This window comes from Clupea harengus, chromosome 22, assembly GCF_900700415.2.
Source record: "Clupea harengus chromosome 22, Ch_v2.0.2, whole genome shotgun sequence".
Classification (NCBI taxonomy): domain Eukaryota; kingdom Metazoa; phylum Chordata; class Actinopteri; order Clupeiformes; family Clupeidae; genus Clupea; species Clupea harengus.
The window spans coordinates 6,821,216-6,843,671 of NC_045173.1; the positions used below are offsets into that span (position 1 = coordinate 6,821,216).

Genomic DNA, 22,456 nt, shown 5'->3' on the forward strand with positions numbered 1-22,456 from the left:
CTGCTCAAGGAAGCACATGTACAGGGCTGTCTGAAGTTTGCCAATGATCACTTGAATGATTCTAAGGAGGATTGGGAGACAGGATGTGGTCAGATGAGACCAAAATCAAGCTCTTTGGCATCAACTCGACTTGCCGCGTTTGGAGGGGGAAGAATGCTGAATATGACCCCAAGAACACCATCCCCACCGTCAAGCATGGAGGTGGAAACATTATGCTTTGGGGCTGTTTCTCTGCCAAGGGTACAGGACGACTCCACTGCATCGATGGGACTATGGATGGGGCCATGTAACGTGGAATATTGTGCTTGAACCTCATTCCCTCATTCCCTCCCATTGAAAACGCAACCTTAAGGATTTGGAGAGGATCTGCAAAGAGGAGTGGACCAAAATCCCTCCTGAGATGTGTGTAAACCTGGTGACCAACTACAAGAAAGGTCTGACGTCTGTGCTTGCCAACAAGGGTTATTGAGGTAGACTCATGCAGAGAAGCCCATCTCCCTCCCCCTCCCCTTCTGCGTGGCGTTAAAAAGCTGAATGGCCCTGGGGACAAAGGACTTCCTCAGCCTTTCCGATGAGCATGACACAGGAGTCTGCCACTGAATATGCTCTTCTGTCTGTTGACAGTACTGTGTAGTGGGTGGTGGACACTGTCCAAGATAGTTAGCAACCTACTCAGGGTCCTTCTCTCCGCCACCGTTGTGAGGCAGTCCAGTTCGGTGCCCACAACAGCTCCCGCCTTCCTCACCAGCCTGTCCAGTCGCCCCGCATCCCTCTTCTTTATGCTGCCTCCCCAGCACACCACAGCATAAAAGAGGACGCTGGCAACCACAGACTGGTAAAACATGCGCAGGAGTTTGTTGCAGACATTGAAGGACCTCAATCTCCTCAGGAAGTAGAGCCGGCTCTGACCCTTCTTGTAGATTGCATCAATGTTGGCTGACCAGTCCAGTTTATTGTCCAGATGCACTCCTAGGTATTTGTAAGTGTTGACCACCTCCACACTGACCCCCTCGATGGAGACTGGTAGCAGAGGAGGCTGAGACCTCCTAAAGTACACCACCATCTCCTTGGTCTTAGAGGTGTTCAGCTGCAGGTGGTTGTGTCTGCACCACTGCACAAAGTTGTCCACCAGGCTCCTGTACTCACCCTCCTGTCCATCCCTGATACATCCCACAACAGCAGAGTCATCAGAGAACTTCTGGATGTGGCATGACTCCGTGTTGTAGGTGGAGTCCGATGTGTACAGGGTGAACAGGACAGGAGAGAGCACAGTCCCCTGTGGAGCGCCGGTGCTGCACAACACAGTCTCAGATACGCAGTCTTTCAGCCTGACAAACTGTGGCCTCTCCGTCAGGTAGTCGGTGATCCAGGATACCAGGTGGACGTTCACACCCATCTGCACAAGCTTATCACTCAGTCGGAGGGGCTGGATGGTGTTAAAGGCACTGGAGAAATCAAAGAACATGATTCTCACAGCACCTTTCCCCTTGTCCAGATAAGAGTGAGCCCTGTACATTAGGTAGACGATGGCATCTTCCACGCCCACCTTCTCCTGGTAGGCCAACTATTAAATAATGTATTAGCTGTCTTGGTGTGTCTTGTGTTGCACTTGCTTGATGTTTGGTTGTGTTCGAAAAGTATTCGCTAGTTTTTAATCATAAACATTCCTGCCAATGTTATTTATGAAAGAATACGACGTAGGTTGTAACCTTATCTGTGTCATCCCTGTCTCTGATATTTGTAGTTTTTTCAGATGCCCAAAGTCATCACCCTCAGTCCCGACTCAGGCTAGCATCCAAATCAATTTATCTCACGCCAAAAAGTTCGATCATCAGTTTGATCTTCGTCAACAAGATTTTATTATATTACACATACTCCACATTCAAACTTTAAGATAAAAAAATGTATATAGGCTAAAAACGTAGTATTTCAGCAACACTAAATGTTGTAATTTTTTTAGTTATGTTAGCGTTCATCTCCGATGTCACAATAAATAGAACTATGCAGAGTGATATTTGTGTAAAATCTTGTGATATTACCTTGTCAATCAACATTCTTCTTTGGCTTCTGCTGTCTTTTGCCGGTGTTGTACCCAATTCAGCACCCCCGGCGTCAGATGCACCCCCTCGCGGGAGCGCGCACCACTATCTTGATCGGAAAGGAAAGCAGTTCGCCTAAACAAACGCAGGGGAAAATACTATAATACGATTTAATTATTTGTGAAAGAGATGGAAGAGAAGGATACAAGTGATTACAGTCTTTAAAACTGTTCTAAAGAGTACAAACAACCGATGTTTTTCTTCCAAAAAACTCGGATAATAGCGAGCAGCAGTTTTGCTAAATAGCAGAGGGGAGTGCAGATCAGACTATGAATGTAAAATGCAGTTAAGACAGGTGAAGAACAAGTGGTGTGGAGTGAAGTGGATTGAGGTAGAGGGCATAAGTGGAGTACAGTAAAACAGTATAAAGCAGTCAGTGCAAATGAACAGGTGGGTCAAGGTGCATGGCCGTCAAGGCCGGGAGGAGTACAGTCACTGGGGGTCGATGTGCCAGGGGGGGGTGTGTGTGTGTGGGGGGGGGGGTGATGTTACAGGGTTCAGCGGGGGGGTGGGGGGAGGTGCAGAGTTCAGCAGGGAGACAGCCCCAGGAAAGAAGCTGTTCCTGAACCTGCTAGTGCGGGAACGGTTAGGGTGGGAGCTGTACTTGGTGATGCTGCGCGCCCTCCGCAGACATCTTCTGTGCTGGACAGCCTCGATGGTGGGGAGTGAGGAATGTTGCCTACATTTCTATTCATTTCATATGCAAATACTATTCAGTGTAAAAATAAAAACTAATTCAATTCAACAATTACATTATTTTCATGAAAGTGGTTTCTCCCAGCATCACTACTGTACTTGTCAGAGTACAAACAGGACTGATGAGGGGAGTCCATTTCATAAATCTTCCTTGGAAAAGTTAAGAGGGGGTGCTTATTCTGCCTGTTGTAAAAATAGGCCTGTCGTGATATGCACCCCCCCCCCCTTTAAAAGAATTCTGTTGATCCCAGCATCAAATGCTTTTCAGAGTACAGACATGGGACTAGTATGAGTAAGCAGAGTGAGTTTTATGCATGTGCCACTCTCCTAGTAAAAGTTAAGAGGGGGTGCTTATTCTGCCTGGTGTGAAAATAGGCCTGTCGTGATATGCACCCCCTCTTAATTTTTTTCCTGTTGATCCCAGCATCAAATACTTTTGACAGTACACACACATGGGACTAGTATGTCTAAGCAGAGTCAGTTTCATGCATGTGCCACCTTCGTAGTAAAAGTTAGCAGGGGGTGCACATTCTGGCAGGTAGGAAACCAGCTCTGCTGTGATACGCACCCCCTCGATTTTTTTTCTGTTGATCCTAGCATCAAATGCTTTTCACGGTACGCAGATGAGACTAGTATGTGTAACCAGAGTCAGTTTAGTGCGTGTGACAGCTTCACAGTAAGAGTTATGCTGGGGGTACATATCACAGGAAATGGAACACAAGGCCTGCCATGAAATGCACCCCATCTGCATCATTTTGTTCCTTTGACCTCACTATTGGTGCTTTTAACTGCATGCAATTGGTGCCAAGATATTTATGAGTTTGATAGGTCTGACAACAGATACGTCAGTGGTGGATGTGGAATTGGTTTATTATATTTTATCTTATAAAGCAGCAAGAAAAATGTTTAATTTCACAAAAACAAGTGTAGCTATTTGATGAAGAGAATATGCCCTTTAATGGTGAGAAACACACATAGGTTATGACTTGTCTATCAGGCATAGATCACATTACATTTTCATCAAGATATTCAGGATCAGAAGGCTATTGTTTCGACCTATATACAGGTTAACCCAATTAAAAGCACTTAATTTTGAACCTATGAATTGCAAGAAATGCTAGAATCATATTTACTCTTGTGAAACGCCGTGTCAAATACATTCAACTTGCTCAAAGCAAAATTAAGTTAATTCATTTTGTAGTCATGGCTGGGGTAGGCTATATATTTCCACAGAACAAAAAGGTGTTCTTTTGCGTTCGCTATTATCCGAGTTTTTTGGAAGAAAAACATCGGTTGTTTGTACTCTTTAGAACAGTTTTAAAGACTGTAATCACTTGTGTCCTTCTCTTCCATCTCTTTCACAAATAATGAAATCGTATTATAGTATTTTCCCCTGCGTTTGTTTAGGCGAACTGCTTTCCTTTCCGATCAAGATAGTGGTGCGCGCTCCCGCGAGGGGGTGCATCTGACGCCGGGGGTGCTGAATTGGGTACAACAGGTGTTCCATATCTTTCAGCTTGTCAACAAATACACGTGTACCACTGGTCCGTGGTCCATTTTTCCAGTACCATTTAGACACCCGGGGGTTGCCACATAAGAACGCGAACACAGTGTTCTACCACCATGGAAGTAAGCAAACAAACTGGATCAACGCCTCAGCATCCTTTTAAAAAGCTGCATGACCAGAGAGTTGGCTCATTTTCTTCTGAACAGGTAAGTAGGCCTATTGAGCTTCAACAAAAGTTAGCTTAGCTTAACTAATTTATCATGGCTACTAGTAGGGATGGGCATTATAAGTAATTGTAGTAGGCTACTCATAGTATTCATACTTTGTGGTATGTGTGCAGCTGGTGTGCCTTATTAATTAAGGCAGCGGGTATCTGAGACACAGCCAATGAAGTGATCCCAAGTAGAGCTGGCTAACACTGTCATGCTAACACACGCTGGTGTAGCCTACTGCTGTCAGTCACATCAGAGGAGTGAGGACCATGACTGTTTACTACCTCGGCAACAACTAACGGTGACAGAAATATTCAACAGTTTGACTTAAATTACTCAATTTAATTGATTACTCTATACATTGAACGAATACTGACGTCCAAATGGAGTGACGTAACTTAGCCCATCCTTAGCTAATAGCTATTTATCTATCTTATTCTTACCGAATAGAAATCATATCCGTTTAAGAAGAGTTCGTTCAATTTTGTGACAATCAATGGATGTGGTCAAATTTTGCCAGCATTAGACACTCTGTCGTTCTTCCTCTGGCTCTTCCTCTCTGTACCTGTCAAGTCTGGTGAGATTTTCAACATTTCTCATATCTCACATACGTGACACTGAATCTCACGGATTGTCACTCCCTATAACATAGAATAATAATGACAAGTCCATTAGACTGCTGTGAAGTGCGAGTCTGCCATGTTTACACTGTGCGGCTCACTATGTCTGTGTAGTAGTTTTAGACTACTACTCAACAAAGTTTCAATATTCAGCATAACTGAACAACCTTTTATCTCGAGGTGAACCAGACCTGTTTCTGAAATGCCTTGCTAATGTAACAATATGCTTGCATGTATTGTCTTCTGTGTGTATGTGTGGGCAGTGGAGATGGCTCACAGATATCAGTTTCCTACACTCTTTCTTCTCTCTGTTGCTCTTCCTCTAGATCCTCTGCCTCTTGGACCACTAGGACCTGTACTATCTTCTCTTCTTTCTAGCTCATCCTCTCCGCCTTCTGCCTCTCGTATCAGCGGCACCTGACCAGCCCTCACTGGCTTCACCTGACACTGGTGAGGGCACTTCATAACTGAGATCTACATCAGGCTGCAACAAGGAAGAACAGAAGGACTCGTTGTCGCTTGCTATTGTCAAAGTTTAATGTCTTGCACTCGTTCCTGTAGGTTCAGTGTCTGGGGAGATAATGCTCTCCAATGTTTTGAATTTAGAATGCAGTACCGATTTTAAACACTTGGTGTTCCGGCTACATATTGCTCCTTTAACTAGCAAGATTAAATGACTAGAATGATTATACTGCATATCGTTTTACAGACAACGAAGAGAAGCTATCAATCTTGAATGGCATAGAAGAGCAAGGCTTAGGGTAGTGGGGAGAGGGGACATGAGCATATCACGACAGGTTCATCCAAACCAGTGCTAAGACATCCTGGACAACCTGATCCACACAGTCTATCTCTGTATTGACACCAAAAAGTATGTGGACGATTTTTTGTGCTAAGGCCTGTGAGACACGGGCCCCCAATTAAAAAAGAATGACCAATTATCCTTCCTGCAGTGACACAAATGTCATTCTCCAGGAGCTCCTAACTTGTTGATGGAGTTAGGTGCTCCCTCTCCCCCTCGAAAGAAAGCAGTCTTCGTTAAGAGGAGAAACTGTCAAATAACAGAGAAACACATTCAAAGACAAATCTAGTGTGAAAAATGTCTGGAGGGCTTACATCCCAATGGACAGCACATGGCATTTATGCCAACAGCATTATACAAATAGTACATTTTGACCTGTGATAAAGTTACACTACATCATTTTCACAAAAAAACAACTGTAAGCGATATCTATGATGTTCTAAAGATGATTAAGTGAAAGTCACCTCAACCAAAATATCAGTCAATGCTCTACAGGTACATTCAATTTCACAGCTGTTCAGGCCTAACATGATACATTCACGGCCCCTAATTTCATTGACGGGCAACTGGCAATGACCAAAGTCCGCCATGCATGAACTAAAGCGAATTTAATAACTTAGCAAAGTCATTTAGCTAATTTAATACCATGAGCAAGATCCTAAGTGTAAACATGGGTGGGTCAGCGCAATGCCCCCACATGCTTTATTTCATGCGCAATGGACTTTTCTCCTTGCCTGTCAATCAAATTAGGGCCCCACATCTAATAGGGTTTTTCCCCAATCAATCTGCAAGTTAGGGGCCTTGCCCACTCCACCCTCTGTCTTTTGTAGAATGAAGTGACCAGCTTCCGTCCATTTTCAATGAGGTGACAATATACAGTGACAAGAGACAAATGACCGTTGCATCACCAACTGGGCAGAAATAGGCTAGAGGTCTAGTTTATGCAAATACAGAATGACGTGACACGGTGACCACCAATGGGAGTGAAGGCACCGTGACACGTTGTTGAAACAAATGAGCAATCGTGTTTAGCCTACTTGTTTAGTTCTGTAACCTGGTAACCACGAGCTGGGAGAGCCCATTTGTCTTCCTTCTGTGTCACTTGTGTGGCCACAAGGTTAGGGTGATTGTGAGGGGCTCCATATTTTGCTTGTCTGGAAGGGCTGCCTGTGTGAAAAGATGGGCTGCTCTCTCTGGGTCCAGTCCCATAACCCAAGCTTTTAAAAAGAGAAGATTATATTAGCAAACAGTTACTGAAACAATAGTTTACAAATCTAAATTCAATCACCTTGTTCCATCCAAACATCCATGGAATTTTGATTATCCATTAAATGTTCGGCATCTGAACAACAGTTATGGTCAGACTGATTTTGAAGGGTCCTCATGTCTTTCAATGAAAAAGTGTGGAGCAACTCGAAGATACTGGAATAAATTAATTAACATTAATAGGAGCAAAGGCAAAAAAACAGCATGTTTCAAACATTTAGCTGAAAAAAAAAACAATTGAAAACTAAGGCTCTCTGAATTTAGGCTGATGAAAAGATGAATGAGGTTTCATGAACTTGGTTGCGTTTACAGAATGCAATACGATCCCATATTATTTGCTCTACCATGCTTTATAATGAAGCTTTAATAATAGGCACATTTTTTATCTAGTATCTTTATCTCCAGGAAGTAGCCTACCACTGAGTGAGTTGGAGGACGAATCGGTGTCCCATAAGAGACGTTCAGCCCAGCACTACATGTTCAAAAACATGTTGTGTTTCGCCTGGTCTGGCAGGTAACAGAATTATCCTTAGTTGGTTTTAGATAAAGAAATTCGTTTTGGATCCACAGGCTTTGTCATCAGTGTTGCTTATATCAAATATGGGACCCGGCACTTGCAATGGTGTAGAAGAATGGAGACAATATGCATTAATAAAGAAACAGTTTTTATTGAATCTTCCAGTAGACTTGATATTCATGGAATAAAACTGCTTTCTGGGAATACTACTAGCAAAAACAGCTAAAAAAAGAGACAAACAAGACAAATGCAGAAAGGAGCCATCTGTGAAAGTGCATATAAAAAAGAAAACAGTAAAACATCTCAAAAATACAAAAATGTTTACATTAATACCGGATGGGATTTCTGTTTGCCTAAACAATGGACAAGAAATAAGTATTATCTCGATTGCATTTACTAGAAAATATCAACTTCGTAACCCACAGCAACTCACAAGAGCACAGATATGAAATGTTGACTTTTTCTAGTATGAACTGATCTGGACAGGCTCAGGCAGAACATGACTGTTTAAATGGGTACATAGTTTCAGCTAAATCAGATTCAGTCAAAGAAACAAATGCAGTGCATCTTTATGGTATTCACTGTGCAAGTCAGTAGTGACTTGGTTGTATTTTCTGCTGCTCCAGAAAATTATACATGGTTGGCTTAAAATATTCTTTACGTGACCAAACAAACTTGGATAAAACAAGCAAGAAAGATAAAGACTGCATAGCACTTAGTCTAGGGGATGAGAGTATCTAAAAACCAAATCTTTTGTCTCACCTTGAACACAACTGAAACATGTAGCAAAACATGTTAATTGAATGACCACCCACTCATATCTACAACCCCACCCACCACAATTATTTTCGCTTTTACAGAAAAATTAGGGACATTTAACAATATGAATTTGGAATTTAGAGGCAATCTTCCAAAAAGCTGATTTATGTTTTATGCACAACGATGACAGAATAAAAAAATGGCTCTTCCCAACTTGCACATTCCCTCAGACACAATAATAGTATGTTGAAAAGAGTACACCATGACGAGTCACACTGATGTCTGTAGGCAGGAAATCACACCATTGCATGTTTGGATGTCCTTTAAAGAGCAGATCATGTGTCTCTAATTCCTTCTGTCACTTACTTAACAATCTCTGTGACATTCCTCTCACCATCTTGACATAACCACCTAGAATTATCTGTTGCATTGGTTTATGTAATAACCTGAATATGTAAACTCAATCTAATCTAAAATCTAGTGATGAATCCATTTTAACATTAATTTAATTTTTTTTTTTCAGTTTTTATTCAACTGATACACCCCTCCATATCTCCCTCACTACTCTGTACGAGTCTGTACACATTAAAAAAATGCCTCCCCCCACCCCACCCACTGTCCCAAACTCCCCATGGAACTCTCCAGGGGCTCCCACATGGAATACTGTGACGTAAACTTAAAAAGGTGGAGGAGAAACGGAAGAAAAGACAGAAAAAAGGTAAACAAATGCTATAACAAAAAGAAGGCCACCAGAAGATTCTAGAGGAAGGATACTTGGCAATGAGTATGCTAGTCTGATTTTTTTTTATTACGCTTGGTCACACATTTAGTTTTTAATCAAGTATCTTCCAGATTCCCAAATAACAACTCAACTCTGAAAACTCCCCAGTCAGTCTTTTTACCCCAATATGCCCTAGTTAGACCTCCTTCAAGTAGAACAGAGCAGCACAGACCTGTTCTTGAGGGACAGGGTGTGGACCAGTTTTCATAAAGCTTACAAAGGGACTGGTTGAAGCAACTTGACTGCGATAAGAACAAGAAACCAACATACACCCTGGCCCTCTAGAACTGGTCTAATGCATCCTCTGAAGTTGAGTACAAACACCCACCTGAGCTACCCCCTGCCTATCAGTCAAACTACTGCTGTGGATACCCAGGGGGTGTGTGTTCTGATTTAACCCACCCCCACCCACCCTTACACCCAGGCTCAGTTCTGATTAGGACACCGATGAAATGGGGTTGTGAGGAGAGCCCATCTGGGTCAGGACCTTATCCAGCCACTGCAGTGGGCCATGCAAGTGGATCTCAATCCAGCAGGGGGTGCTAGTGACATCCTGCCGGTGGTACTCGGCGCCCCAACCCTGCAGCAAGAGGACAGAACAGAGCAAAATAAGAGAGGAGAGCAGTACAATAAGCATTATGTCAGACTTGTAAGTATCATTTGTCTGTATGTGTTGAGGGATGATCTGTGGTCCAGTATAGAAAGGTAGACTGTGTGTTTTTGCCAGAAGTGTATGCAATACCTTTACAAAACTCATGCGAATGGTGCACATTTTGGTAAGCTCGTAAACAGCCTCAAATCCGTGGTTAACAGATTGGGCCAGCAGCTCGGCGAACTCCTGGTTGTTGAAGATCTTGAGGCTGCAGCCACTAGGGATCTTACAGACCGTAGTTGGATGGAAGCCATGGTGGTAGTTACAGTTACGGCTCTGCACAAAGATGCTGCTGTCACTCAGACACTCAGCGTACACCTCTCCACCCACATAATACAGGTGCACGCCTGTAGAGAGATCAGCAAGGACATCACTATGAATACATCTCAATGTCAGATATGCTTTGCTTCCCTGACTGTTTGGAGCTGGTCATTTGTTTTTATTACTCATACTACAGTAGTATACAGAGTTAAAAGGACACTAGTGAATGACTATGACAATTATGGTATTTAGTAGAAGTAAAGACCAGTGCTCTCTGCCGCGCCACATACAGTAACATGACCCATTCATGCTTTGAGCTGTACCTTTGCCAATGTGGCGCCGTGTGTTCTCAATGGTGGAGTTGCGATTGACATTTGAGAGCAAGCCCAGGCAGAAGCGGCTGCGATTATTGGAGGGGTCAGTGAAGCCATCCACCAGCACGCTAGTAGAAGATGCCTGGAAGGCCTCGCCCACACGGTTATTCAGCTCATAGTAAACAATACTGCACCAATGCTTGGGCTCCTCATAGGCCACTGGCTGTACGTCTGCAAGACAAATGCACAGACATGCACAATGACTGACAATCACACAGAATGGAATGGAACAACACTAGATGATATGGCTAATTTAATAGCTATTTTATCGAATCATAGTCACTTGGTTACAGTTCGAAAAAAGGAAGCCATCCAACTAATACAATAATCAATTGTAGGTGAGCACTGTTAACCACTAATTGTATTTTAGCAGGCTTTACATTACAGGCATTACAACATCACATGGGTCACATCCAAATAAATGTATAGACACATGTAGATATTTACACTGGTCGTTGTATGTGTGTGATGTGTGCAAGTGCTGACTGTTGATTCTGTGCCCTCTACTCAAAGCGGTATCTGTTGGCAGGCTCTGCCAGCTACACAATGCCAGTGGACAGGGAGCTGCCAGTGTTTATCTAGCACATACCTCTCCCCTGCTTCCTCTGTAATGCAGCCCTGCTCGCCAGGTGTGTTTTGTCTAGGCCCCTTTTTCCAGAGGCTTCCAACAATAGAAGTGTGAACGTAGTTACCCCACCCACTCACACACTCATTCAGGATGCAGCTTGCCAAAGCCTCCCACTGGCCCTCCACACACCCACCCAAAAAAACTCATCACTTCCTTGTCTTCCATCTGCACTCATTTCCTAAGTGAAATTGTTTCTGCTAGCATCCTTGAACTGTAGGTCTGTAACTGATGCTAATTTTAACCGTAGTATTTTATAGGATTAGGGCCAGATCTACTAACATTATGCAATGTTTATGGTGTGAAAAAGTGACTTAGAAATTACATAAGCATCAATTTATTTGCCTTTAAAAGAGCCTAATATTTTTTTAAGACCTTTCTTTGACTTACATCTCAAGTGATACACATTTAAAGCTCTGCTTTCAAACACCAAATTCTTGACTAGTGATGCCTTCCTAACAGTTAAATTCAGTGAACTGTATTTGTTCAGTGTTAGGTTGCTCCTCTGACACACAGCTCCGCTAGAGTACCTGGGCGGTTGCTGTTCTCAAGAGACAGAGAGGGAACCAGCAGGTTGGTGTCCATTGGCTGAGGACAGTCTTGGGTCATTGGCTCATCTGGTGGCATGTAGGCAGGTGGAGGGGTTTCTGTACATTAAAACATGAACACACAAATACTTTCTTAGCTCAACGGTATTTTTCCACCCATACTGTGTTAAGTGAATGTTTTAAAACAATCTGACACATCCATAAGCGGCCAATCAAATACACCCCTCCTTTCTGCGCTCCTGAAGAAACATTCAAGCACAAGCAGCCCTTATTGTTGATTGCCTGAGATAGTGTATTGCTTGTTTCCCATTTACAGTTTTTTGAAGCGCACACACTGTACTGCTAGAGGAACATCCTTTAGCTGAATTACATGGATTATAAAGTTAGTTTGATAACAGCCCACAGAAGAATGTGACACTTCACTTAACTAAGTAATTATATCTAATTGGGTGATGACAGTGTCCAACAAATACAAGTATTAGTACCATAAGAAACAAACAAGAACTAAAGAATTTCCCCATCCAATGAAACAATCTCTGCATTTTTGGAATGAACCATACACTAACTAGCTGATTAGCCATTGACAGTCAATGTATTCCCATTAAGATATGAAGTATTGAAAAATATCTATTCTTTGAGAGCTATTTCTATAGTTTAGCTTAGTCTATTAGGACTACATCTTGGACGTGTGCAAATGATAGGAATGTGATAACTGTTTTTGTTATATTATATTATATTGTTGTTATCCTTTACCCTGTGCCTAGATACTACCAACTCCAAGATTCCTCAAGAAGCCACAAACTATACATACCCATACAATATAATTTCATTGTGTTGATATTACTCAAAATATATAACATATATAGCTTGTTATATACCATTATGATGAATATTTCAAATGCAATAGAAGACATCTCACCTGGCATCTGGAAGGGGCTGCCAGGGTCTGTGCTGGAGGGGGACTGTGGTAAAGTGGCACCGCTGCCTGCATTGCTGCCGGGGGAGTTCGGGTAGCTGTTAGTGGGCGAGTGTGGAACAAAGGGCAGGCTGCTGACAGGTGGTTGTGGTGGCTGTTGTGGGAAGGAGTCGGGGAAGGTAGCGTTCTGAGGCATGTGAGGCTCAGTCTGGTGCAAAGGGTTCCGAAAGCGAGGCAGCATACTCAGCTTGGCGTTGAACTCGCTGGTGCGCGGTACCAACACAGGGGGCAGCACTGAGAAGGAAAGGAGAAGCTTACTCCACAGAAATCATTTACGTCTCCTCCTTCATAAGGAACTAGAGGGCTTTTATCTTTGGCACGTTTGCAGAGAAACAATTATGGACTCTATCAACAAATGTTCAATGAACAGACAACAGGATACTTATACAGAAATGTGTCTCGTTGGTTCAGAGCATCAACTTGAGCGATCACTTCGGCCCTGTGAAGTAAACAGCAAACCTACTCCATAGATACACAATAGCTATGTTATTTGACGAAGGAAAACCCAAAGTGACAAATTAGTCTTGTTATGAGGTATGGTGGCAACAAAAGGCCAGTTTGGCATGTCACTACATTTACATATGTAAATACTGCTGACACAATCGTTTTTGGGAGTTATGGGCTGCATCTGTTTCTTTCCGCACTGGGGGAGGGGTTGTGTTTGGAAGGCCGACAGGTGTCCTCGTCTTGACTACAACTGACCCTTAACAAGAACACTAAAGCTAAGCAACCTCTGCTTCCTCCTATTGTGTGTGAATGTGTGAGTGCATGTGCCTTTGAGTGTATCTGTGAATGTGTGTGTGCGAGGGAGGGAGTTCCTGTACCACTCTTCCTCTCCACGGCCACATGTTCACTTGTGCCTGCTAGGCAACAGCACACACACGCGCACACATACAGACATGCAAACACACACACACGGCGCACACACACACACACACACACACACACACACAGTTTGCCATGAAACAAAGCCTTCATTCTCCCCTTGGCTGGAATTTCCTGCTCCCGTTCTGCTCACACACATCCACATGTATGCACACACAGATCTGCACACCACACACACACACACCACAGCCTGTGGACAGCTGTTTCTCTCTCGTCAGCTGACCCTCATCTTCTGCTTAGCCAACAAAAGAGGGTTGAGCTTTTGATGTGCACCCCTCCACCACCCGCCCTTCTTCACAAGTGTTTTGCAGCAGAATCACCTGGCTAACAAATGGTGGACAGTGAGAGCAGGGGGGGGGGGGAAATGTGGTTGAGATGAGAGATAGAGAAGCAGAACGAACATCTGCAGGGGCCACAGGAAGGATGAGTGAGAGGACAAAGGGAAGGCCGATAATGGAGCACCTGATTCTAAGTGGAGGTTGAATGTACTAGTTATGAGGGAAGTGAATCAGAGGTGATGGTAAAAACCAAAACACCGGAAATGATCTAGAACAATACAGTCAGATTTGGACTATAGAAAAATAGGAAATATTTGTGGTTTAAATAAATGGTTTCACAGAGTTTACAGCCTCTTCTGTTATTATATTTGTATTGCTTTTTAGTGCTCATGGTATAAAACTTGTCACTGCAAGTACAATTAGGTGACAATTAAAATAACACTATGCAATGTATGATTTTATAGGCAACTAGTTTTGGTACCATCCTCAAATTAATTTTGATAGCATATGGTCATGTGAAGGACAGATAAACACCTGTGTCTTTCCCACCAGCCATCCAGGATATGCCCTATGTAGTTCTGTGTTTCCTGGCTGGAACACCTTGCAAAAATGGAAGAAAAGCTTTCACAGGATGACATTGCCAGCTATACTGCCAAAAGACACCAGTTAGTGTGTTGGCAAGCTTCTATCGGTGTCAACTGGGCTTTTGGTGGTGTTTGCAAGGTTTTTGCATGCCTTTTAGGTAGTTAGCTTGCTAGTTTTGGAACAGAACTCCTTATTGCTGCTTTAAGTGACCCCAGGTTTTATATGTAGAGACTGAAGTGAGAAAATGGTCAAGAAATATGTTTAAGTTTGGGGATGAATGGAAAAAAAGTGATTCCTAGAAGACATGTACAGTCTCACTGCAACAACAACCTAATATGGAGGGTCTTCACATCAACACCAGAGAGGTGTCTAGGCTTTTCCAGTAAGATGCAGAACAAAGCACTATATGAGACCTCAGTTTCAAATGGGTGGCATAGCTGCATAACTCTGGCCACATTATTTAGAAAAACACATTTCCAGCGTAATGACAATCTTACTCTACACAGCGGAGCTGTGCTGAATGGAGATGCCTCACCTGGACTGTCTACTCTCTTGTAGTGATAGGGATTGATACAGACATCCTTCTGCTTGGAACCGAATGGGAACTCGCAGCACTCCAGTGCCTTCAGCTCATGGTGGGACTGGAGGTCAGGCCAGCGCCACACACGGCAGTAGATGACATGTGGCAGACCCTTACGGTGGGACACCTGGAGGCGTCCGTCCAGCGAGCGTGGAATGGTGACGCAGCTGCTGGGCTGGCCGGGGCAGCTGAGGGCTTTCTCTAACTCCTCCATGGCGCCCTTCTTCTTCTTCAGCTTCTTCACCAGGGCGTCCACCGCCTTCTCCGCCCACTTCTCCTCCTCGTCCCCCTGCTTCCAGCCCAGCAGCCGCTTCACGGCCGGGCTGGTGAAGGAGAACAGCGATGTGACGTTCATGGTGGCGGCTTTGCCTTGCACGCCCAGGCAGCTGACGCCCACCACCCCACCCCACACCACCTGTCCTGGTCTGGGCCTTTCACAGAGAGGAGAGGACTCCTGCTGATCCCCACACAGCTCTCACGGGCATAAGCATACACACACACACACACACACACACACACACACACACACACACACTTATGGTGGAGGGGGGTGTCCACAGGGGCAAGTCAGAAACGCACAAAACAACTCTTGGTCCGCTGGAGTTTCTGGTCAGGGAGATCAGAAAGGATATTCAGGAAGCCTAGTGAGAGAAAGTGGAGACAGAGACAGATTGTATTAGCACACTAGACAAAAACCTTCCTTCTAGACAGACTAAAGCATAAGGCATTTCTGTTCTCCCCTACAAAACACTACAACAGATGAGCTACAATAAGTATAATCTTGGACTGATGAACAGATTTCATCATTACATTAGGCTATTTGAAACTCATATCATCATATCAGGCTTCTCTAAATCAGGGCCTGTTTTTACCTAGCATTTTATCTTATCACTAAGACTCCTCCTGAGTCACACTAAAAGTTTTCTCCTAAATCCTTTTTAGAAAGCTGCTGAGACTAACTTTTATTAAGGAAAAGCAAGAACTCCTTAGCTAAGAGTAAGACTCCACTGCTATGACTGATGCCAAGTCTCATGCACAAGCTCAAAGACCTCGGTTGATGAGTGACAGGTCTGTGCTGGCAAGTAGGCATGTGTTTTGTCTGCACACTGTCTTCAGTAATGCATTGAGTTAGCCTTGTTCTATTTTGCTGCAATCATTGTGTTATGTCTGAGTGATGGGTACTGCATTGCTTGGTTCTGATAGTGAGATTTTGAAGATGCAAAACAGTAAATGAGAAGTTGTGTGGATGCTACAACTGTGTTTATGTGTGATCCTTTCCTAACACAACAGCATGTGCTTCATAGCCTAACGCAAAGAACAATACATAAATATGTGACATGTACATGAAATAATCCCACAGACCAAGTATCTTCACACAGTTTTCAAAATGCATCTGTATGATCAGGGTTACAGATCACTAGTTACCCTGTTAAAAATGCAATAAGTCGTGTAAATATTTGAATTACTTAAGCAAAATTACTTTTTGGTGGTGCAAATTCAAACAAGAGAACCAATCAAAAACAATGCTCAAAATTTGAGCACATATTGCCAAATGAATGGAGCCTGTCGGCGAAAAGATGCAAAGAATGAATGTAAGATTCTCCATATAAGCTTTAAAGCTATTTATTTAAGAATATATTCCCATGTAACCCCTTTGTAATCACCAATATTTTGATTAGTAATTGTAATTAAATTACATATTTTTTGTCAGTAACGCTGTAACGCTCCCCAACTCAGTGTATGATGACATGTTTGTTTACACAGGAGCTGGTTTAACTTTACAATCAAACCTTACACTCAATTACATTTCGGCAGTGAGTGGATGGTTTCAATTGGTTGACGTTATTGCATCCCTTACAAGCTTCATAGCCTAATTCTGCATTCCAAAACATTGTAACGTGGGATGATAGAAACTGGCATTTTCCATTTGTTAGGAGTTAGGAGGTCCTCTCGACTACTTCTTAGTTCTCCCAGACTTAGGTCCTAAGATGCTTTGTGAATACGGGCCCAGATGTAGAGAGGTTCTCTCATTGTAACTAATGACATGTCAATGTTTGCAGGTGTCAGTGTAAGGGGGTATGGAAGTATGTTATAACATCTGGCATAATATCTTAGGTACATTGTCATAATTGACATGCCCACACTACTACTAAGCTTTCCATCTCTGGTTACCAGATCATTTATGATGAACATTGTCATAATATTACCAAAATGCAGCTTGCTCTTCCAGTAAAAGTACAAATAAATATATTACGTTGAAGTTTGTCAGAAACTTCAATCAGCACAAACTGTGACAATAAGAAAGGAAATAATAGTGGAACTTGGCATAAATGTGCCATTTTCAGGCATGTCCCAGGACACTCGTTTAGCAGAGAGGAACAGGCATTGTGGGTATTTGGAGGGAAACGGGAACGTATGACTTGAAAGTTCACACCCTGCTTTGAAGTTGGCGAGAAAGAAGCTGTGGTGACTCACAGCATTCATGTAATGTGATACTCTACGAAAAGTGTGAATGTGGTATTTGTCACCCTTTAAATAGTTTGGGGCATCTGAAAGTAGACATAGAAAAAACTTTTGCACTTATTTCACTAAGCCAACTGCAATCAACCAAGTCAGCAGCACAGTGCCACCACCAATGTTGCCGATTACATCCGATCAGAGAAAAAAGGCACATGAAGGGACAGCCCTGTGTTTCAAAGTCCTCAGATAGCAGCACTGGAATCAGTCAGGAGAGAGCAGACTAGACATGTGCCTGTAACATGGTGAGTTATGCCTCATGCATCACCCATGGCCCTTTCAAAGAGGCCATCTGCCACCTCATACATGCAGCGCTTTTCACAACCGGGCCACAAAGAGGATCTCAAAAGTGCGTCAGGTTGAGGTCTGAAAATCCTATATCTCCCAAGAAGGAAGACAAACAGCAACTCCTAAATCACGGCCTTTCCACATCAGGGTCCTAGAGCCTTGAGAACAGAGTCTTATTTTTGGATTTGGCGCTAGGAGATTGGCACAGTTTACAGATCGGAGTGCCCACGGGCTGCATGTGTGTGCATGTGTTTGTGAGTGTGGCATAAGAAGATTGAGAGACATGCTATGAAAACAGGTGCTGTTTATATCCCAGGAGGGGGGCTGGGTTGTGTGGGGTTTGTGGCTGCTATCATGGTCCACAGCGACAGGAAAGCTAAAAAGTTTTCCCCTATATTTAGCATAGCAGTCCAATCTCTGCGCCAACTGCTAATTTAAAATCCCTGGAACCTGTGTTGTTACCAGGGAGGACTGCAGAGGAAGGCAGCCACATCCTTCTCTCATCCAATGAAGAGGCATCAAAGGAAACATCTTATATCCTCAATGGGTAGCCACCATGGCAAGACCCCTCCTCTGCTCTCAGCACTGGCTGATCTCACTTCCTGGAGGCATCAGGGCTCCATGCAGGTGGAGGAGAGGAACAATTGAGGGAGTGGTGACCCTTTCCGCTAACTGGTCTCGGGGGTCTGTCCATCGGCCACAGATGCACAACCTCTCTTCGGGATGGAGGAGGAGTGCAGGGGACAGGCACAGAGGTGATGCTGAAGGTTATCGCCACTCCACACTAGGCAAGTTCAACAGAACAGCCCCGGGAAGTCATTCTGCACAAATGTATGTGATTTTGACTGAATCTACAGTTTTGAAAAGCTGAGACTAAGGACAATATAAATAAGTTCGTCCACTTAAAATGTAACCATACAATCAGACATACAATAAAATTGTTTTCCATCTAACATGCTGTTATCTAACCTAACTCCGCATTCAGTGACGACTCTTCTTCTTCTGTCATGGGCATAGGGGAGGTAGACGACTCTTCTTCTGTCATGGGCATAGGGGAGGTTGGCGACTCTTCTTCTTCTGTCATGGGCATAGGGGAAGTTGGCAACGACTTTTGTTCTGTCATGGGCAAATGGGAGGTTGGCAACTTTGGATGAGATGATTCAAGCGCCAGACCTTGAATACAGACTCTCACTGTGGTCCGATGGACATATGGTGACATTCAAATCACAATGTCTGTTCCAGAGCAATAGAAATCATTGGATATCTTACAAAACTTCAATCAGTTTCAATTCAATTAATTTAGTACAATACAGTGAGCATACTTAGCTGAGGTACACTTCTGCGGACACGGCTTTGCACAATATGAATACGAACATGCGCATTGGTGTGTCCAAAGTATACTCATTTTTTTGCTGTTGTGGACAAGCAGATACGGACAAACTGAGGGCATGCGCACTACAACCTTACTGTACTAACCGCATGGGCACTACTGCACGCTCAGTTTCGCACATGTGCAGTCAATACGGATATGTCTGTACAGACACAAAATTCAGCTGCAGCATGGATAGTCCATATGGACTGTGCGGATGACGAAATGTGTGTCATCTGTACCGTGGAAAACGTACGCAGACTGTGTCCGCAGAAGTATACCAAACGCTTAACAGTGCAGTCTCTCAACAAAATGCTGGTGTGTTTATATAACTAAGGCTACATAAGGCTCAACAAAAACTCAAGTGAGAGCCCTATGCTATCTCTAAGAGTACCTTACTGATCCGTGAAAACACTGGTCTGCGTTGATAATTTCTGACAGACCTTGCACAGTTTGCCACCAGATGGATAGGATGAAAGAAAAAAAAAAACACTTTTAATCCAATTCTGTGGCTAATTCCAGGAAAGCACATCGGCCAAACATCTGGACCCAGAGAGCACAATGACACTCACTGTCATCTTCAAGAGCATTCTGAATGTGCCCCTAATCTCAGAATCTATACGTACTGCTAACTCTACTACATATATATCAGTGTACTGATTGTATTTGTGCTTACGGACAATAGATGTTTTAGATCGTCTAACATGCTAGTCAAAGAAAACTGATGTGGATGCGAGACACAAGAACTATAAGCTATTCATTGTGAGGTGTACAGTAATGCCTTTCCATAATGAGACAGACAGAACATGCATCTTATGTATCCACAAGAGGTTATTTACCGTATAAAACAAACTCAAAGACATGCATAAAGGTTGATGAGAGAGTCAAACAGCATCCTCAACCCAAACTCAATTTGATCATATAATTGAAAAACCAGGATTAAAAATACTCAATGGCAAATGGTCTCTTGTTACATGCACATAACCTATTATGACATTTTACCCCGATGCTAAAACACTAGCAGAAGTGTGCAAAACCGTGCTCACTTAGCGTTACCAAGCTAACACAGCTTGATCACATGACAAGCTTTATCCCTCACCACCCCTACTTCTGCATGTATCATTTTGCGCTGCTTCAGTGCTGTTAATCAATTTAGCCCCCTGCAGCAGAGGATGAGGGGGCAGTAATGGTGCTCTCTCTGGGCTCCCAGGGGACGCTGCATTATAGAGAACCTACATTATTTATCAGGGGCCTGGATCTGAGGCTCTCCATTAAGAGCTGGCAGTTCAATTGAGACGTTGAAGAGATAGCTCAGAAATAAAGGGAGAGAAAGGAATGGGGAGACAGAAACAAACAGAGGCACAGTCCTCACAGAAGAGATGGGGAGTGGTGGTGGAAAAGTCATGCAGCTAGACCTATCTCTGGTGACACATGCCAGTAAATCTGACCTTTTCTAAAGGCTTTTGATCAAATACTCTCGACATCCCAGAAGCACAGTATCTCTGAAGAAGAGAGGCTGACTGGAAGAGATGGCGGAAAAGACACTGACTGAAGAATGTAACCAAAAATGGAGGGAAGTGAAGAGGATGGTGTGATGGAGGGGAAATAAATAAATATACAGGAAAAAGAATGAATGGAGGGAGGGAGAAATGCACTGGAAATACACTTCATCTGTTCATCATAACTTCTGGTAGATTCTGGGGCACAGATACATGCACATGGGATCACCCTTGGAGAACATTTGTCTTGAACAGAGGGACTCCGCATACATGTATTTCAGATATGTAGCCTCTATAGTACGCCAGTGAAGAACAGTTGTCATTTACTTAGATTACTACATTTGTAAATAAACAGATATTTTAATATTTATTACAGGATTATGATGAGTTTGGGTGATGCAATGCACCCCATAAAAAGCCTCAGAGAAAGACACAAAAAAGATTCTTATAAATCCTCTATCTGCATATATAGCATGTTATAAGTGGACCATGTCAAATATCACACCTCCAGTCATCAGACAGACTAACCCAAAGGGGAAACATAAGCCAAAGTCATGAGAGGAATGTGGGAGAATAAAACAATTCAACCAAATCACAGACAAGGACAAATTCCCCGTCCTTTGAGTAATCTGATATGTCATCTTCAATGATGTCAGGCGATCTGGCCCAGGACTAACAGCCTCTGCATCCACAGAGCACCCACCCACACAAGCGCACATGCACACAGACACACACACTGTACAATGTGTGCTAAAATAGCATATTCCTCTCAAATACACATCACTGTCATACTGTCTCCAAAAACATAGAGAGTGTCTTAAAATGTAGGCCACAATGACATTTGTCTATCTATTTGTCTCTCATCACTTATTCTACACCTTTATCAAAAAACATTTATCAAAAAATACCACATCTAGAACATCTCCCCTTCAAGAAATTAAAGCTTTACTGTAGGATAGCCTACCACATCTATGGCTATGCTAGACACAGAATAATGAGGTAACGTTATACCAAGAGCCAGACATTGTAAGTACACTAAAACACAATATCGAAGATCGACTGATATGTATCCTATGCATTAATAGATGTCAACTATATTTGCAATAGAGGAAAACAAATTCATAGGTATTTTGCACAATATAATGTTTCCAGTAACGAAAACCCCCAACATGCTGTCGACGTCCCTTATAAAAGACAAAAGTTTTGTAGCTCCACAAAGATACTTTCAGATACAAACGGTAAGCTGAATAAGATGCCCCTTTCTTATGTGTATGCGTAAATATAGTGCTGACACTGCGTCTTTGTAACTTTACGTGCTTTGTTAGTGAAGGCTGGAAGAAGTTTACTATACCTCGACTGCCTCTTCTAAGCGTTCCCTCCGCGCGTCCGTCCTACAGCCTGGCTCAATCTGCTCTCGCCTGGCGTCAGTGTGTCGCGGAACCGCCTCACCCTCCGCGCGAAGACGGTATCACACCGCGGGATACAGTTAGGGGCGGTGCGATAATAAGGAGACCTACTTTTTTTACACATCTAATGTTTGCAGGCCTTCTGGAATGAGATTATGTAACTGTGAAACAATGTATTCTTTCGTAGAGTTGTTAGCCAAGTGTATTGTTACAGTCTGCTTCAGAGACACACTCTGGAGAGATTGTAAATTAATTTTTATAATTATGAAAAAATGCACAGTTCTGGTGACTAATTGATGAGATGAACAATGAACAGATTGTGGATTTCTTAAAAAACTGACCAGATTGTAGGCT

At 43.1% G+C, this 22,456-nt stretch overlaps 1 protein-coding gene and 1 long non-coding RNA gene across 2 annotated transcripts; one reads left to right on the top strand and one right to left on the bottom strand.

Annotated features, from left to right (window-relative positions):
* Positions 1–4,233: 4,233 nt before the first annotated feature.
* On the top strand, positions 4,234–7,876 carry LOC116218376. The gene is made up of 2 exons (XR_004162811.1): positions 4,234–4,508; positions 5,461–7,876. It is a non-coding gene; the product is annotated as an uncharacterized LOC116218376 (long non-coding RNA).
* Positions 7,851–22,109, bottom strand: smad1 (SMAD family member 1). Its single transcript, XM_012831325.2, has 7 exons — positions 22,048–22,109; positions 14,979–15,664; positions 12,639–12,929; positions 11,702–11,818; positions 10,496–10,717; positions 10,002–10,258; positions 7,851–9,839 (listed from the first exon to the last, which is right to left on the bottom strand). Exons 2-7 carry the CDS (start codon positions 15,376–15,378, stop codon positions 9,696–9,698), a joined length of 1,431 nt encoding a protein of 476 aa, XP_012686779.1. The 5' UTR covers positions 15,379–15,664; positions 22,048–22,109; the 3' UTR covers positions 7,851–9,695.
* Positions 22,110–22,456: the final 347 nt, after the last annotated feature.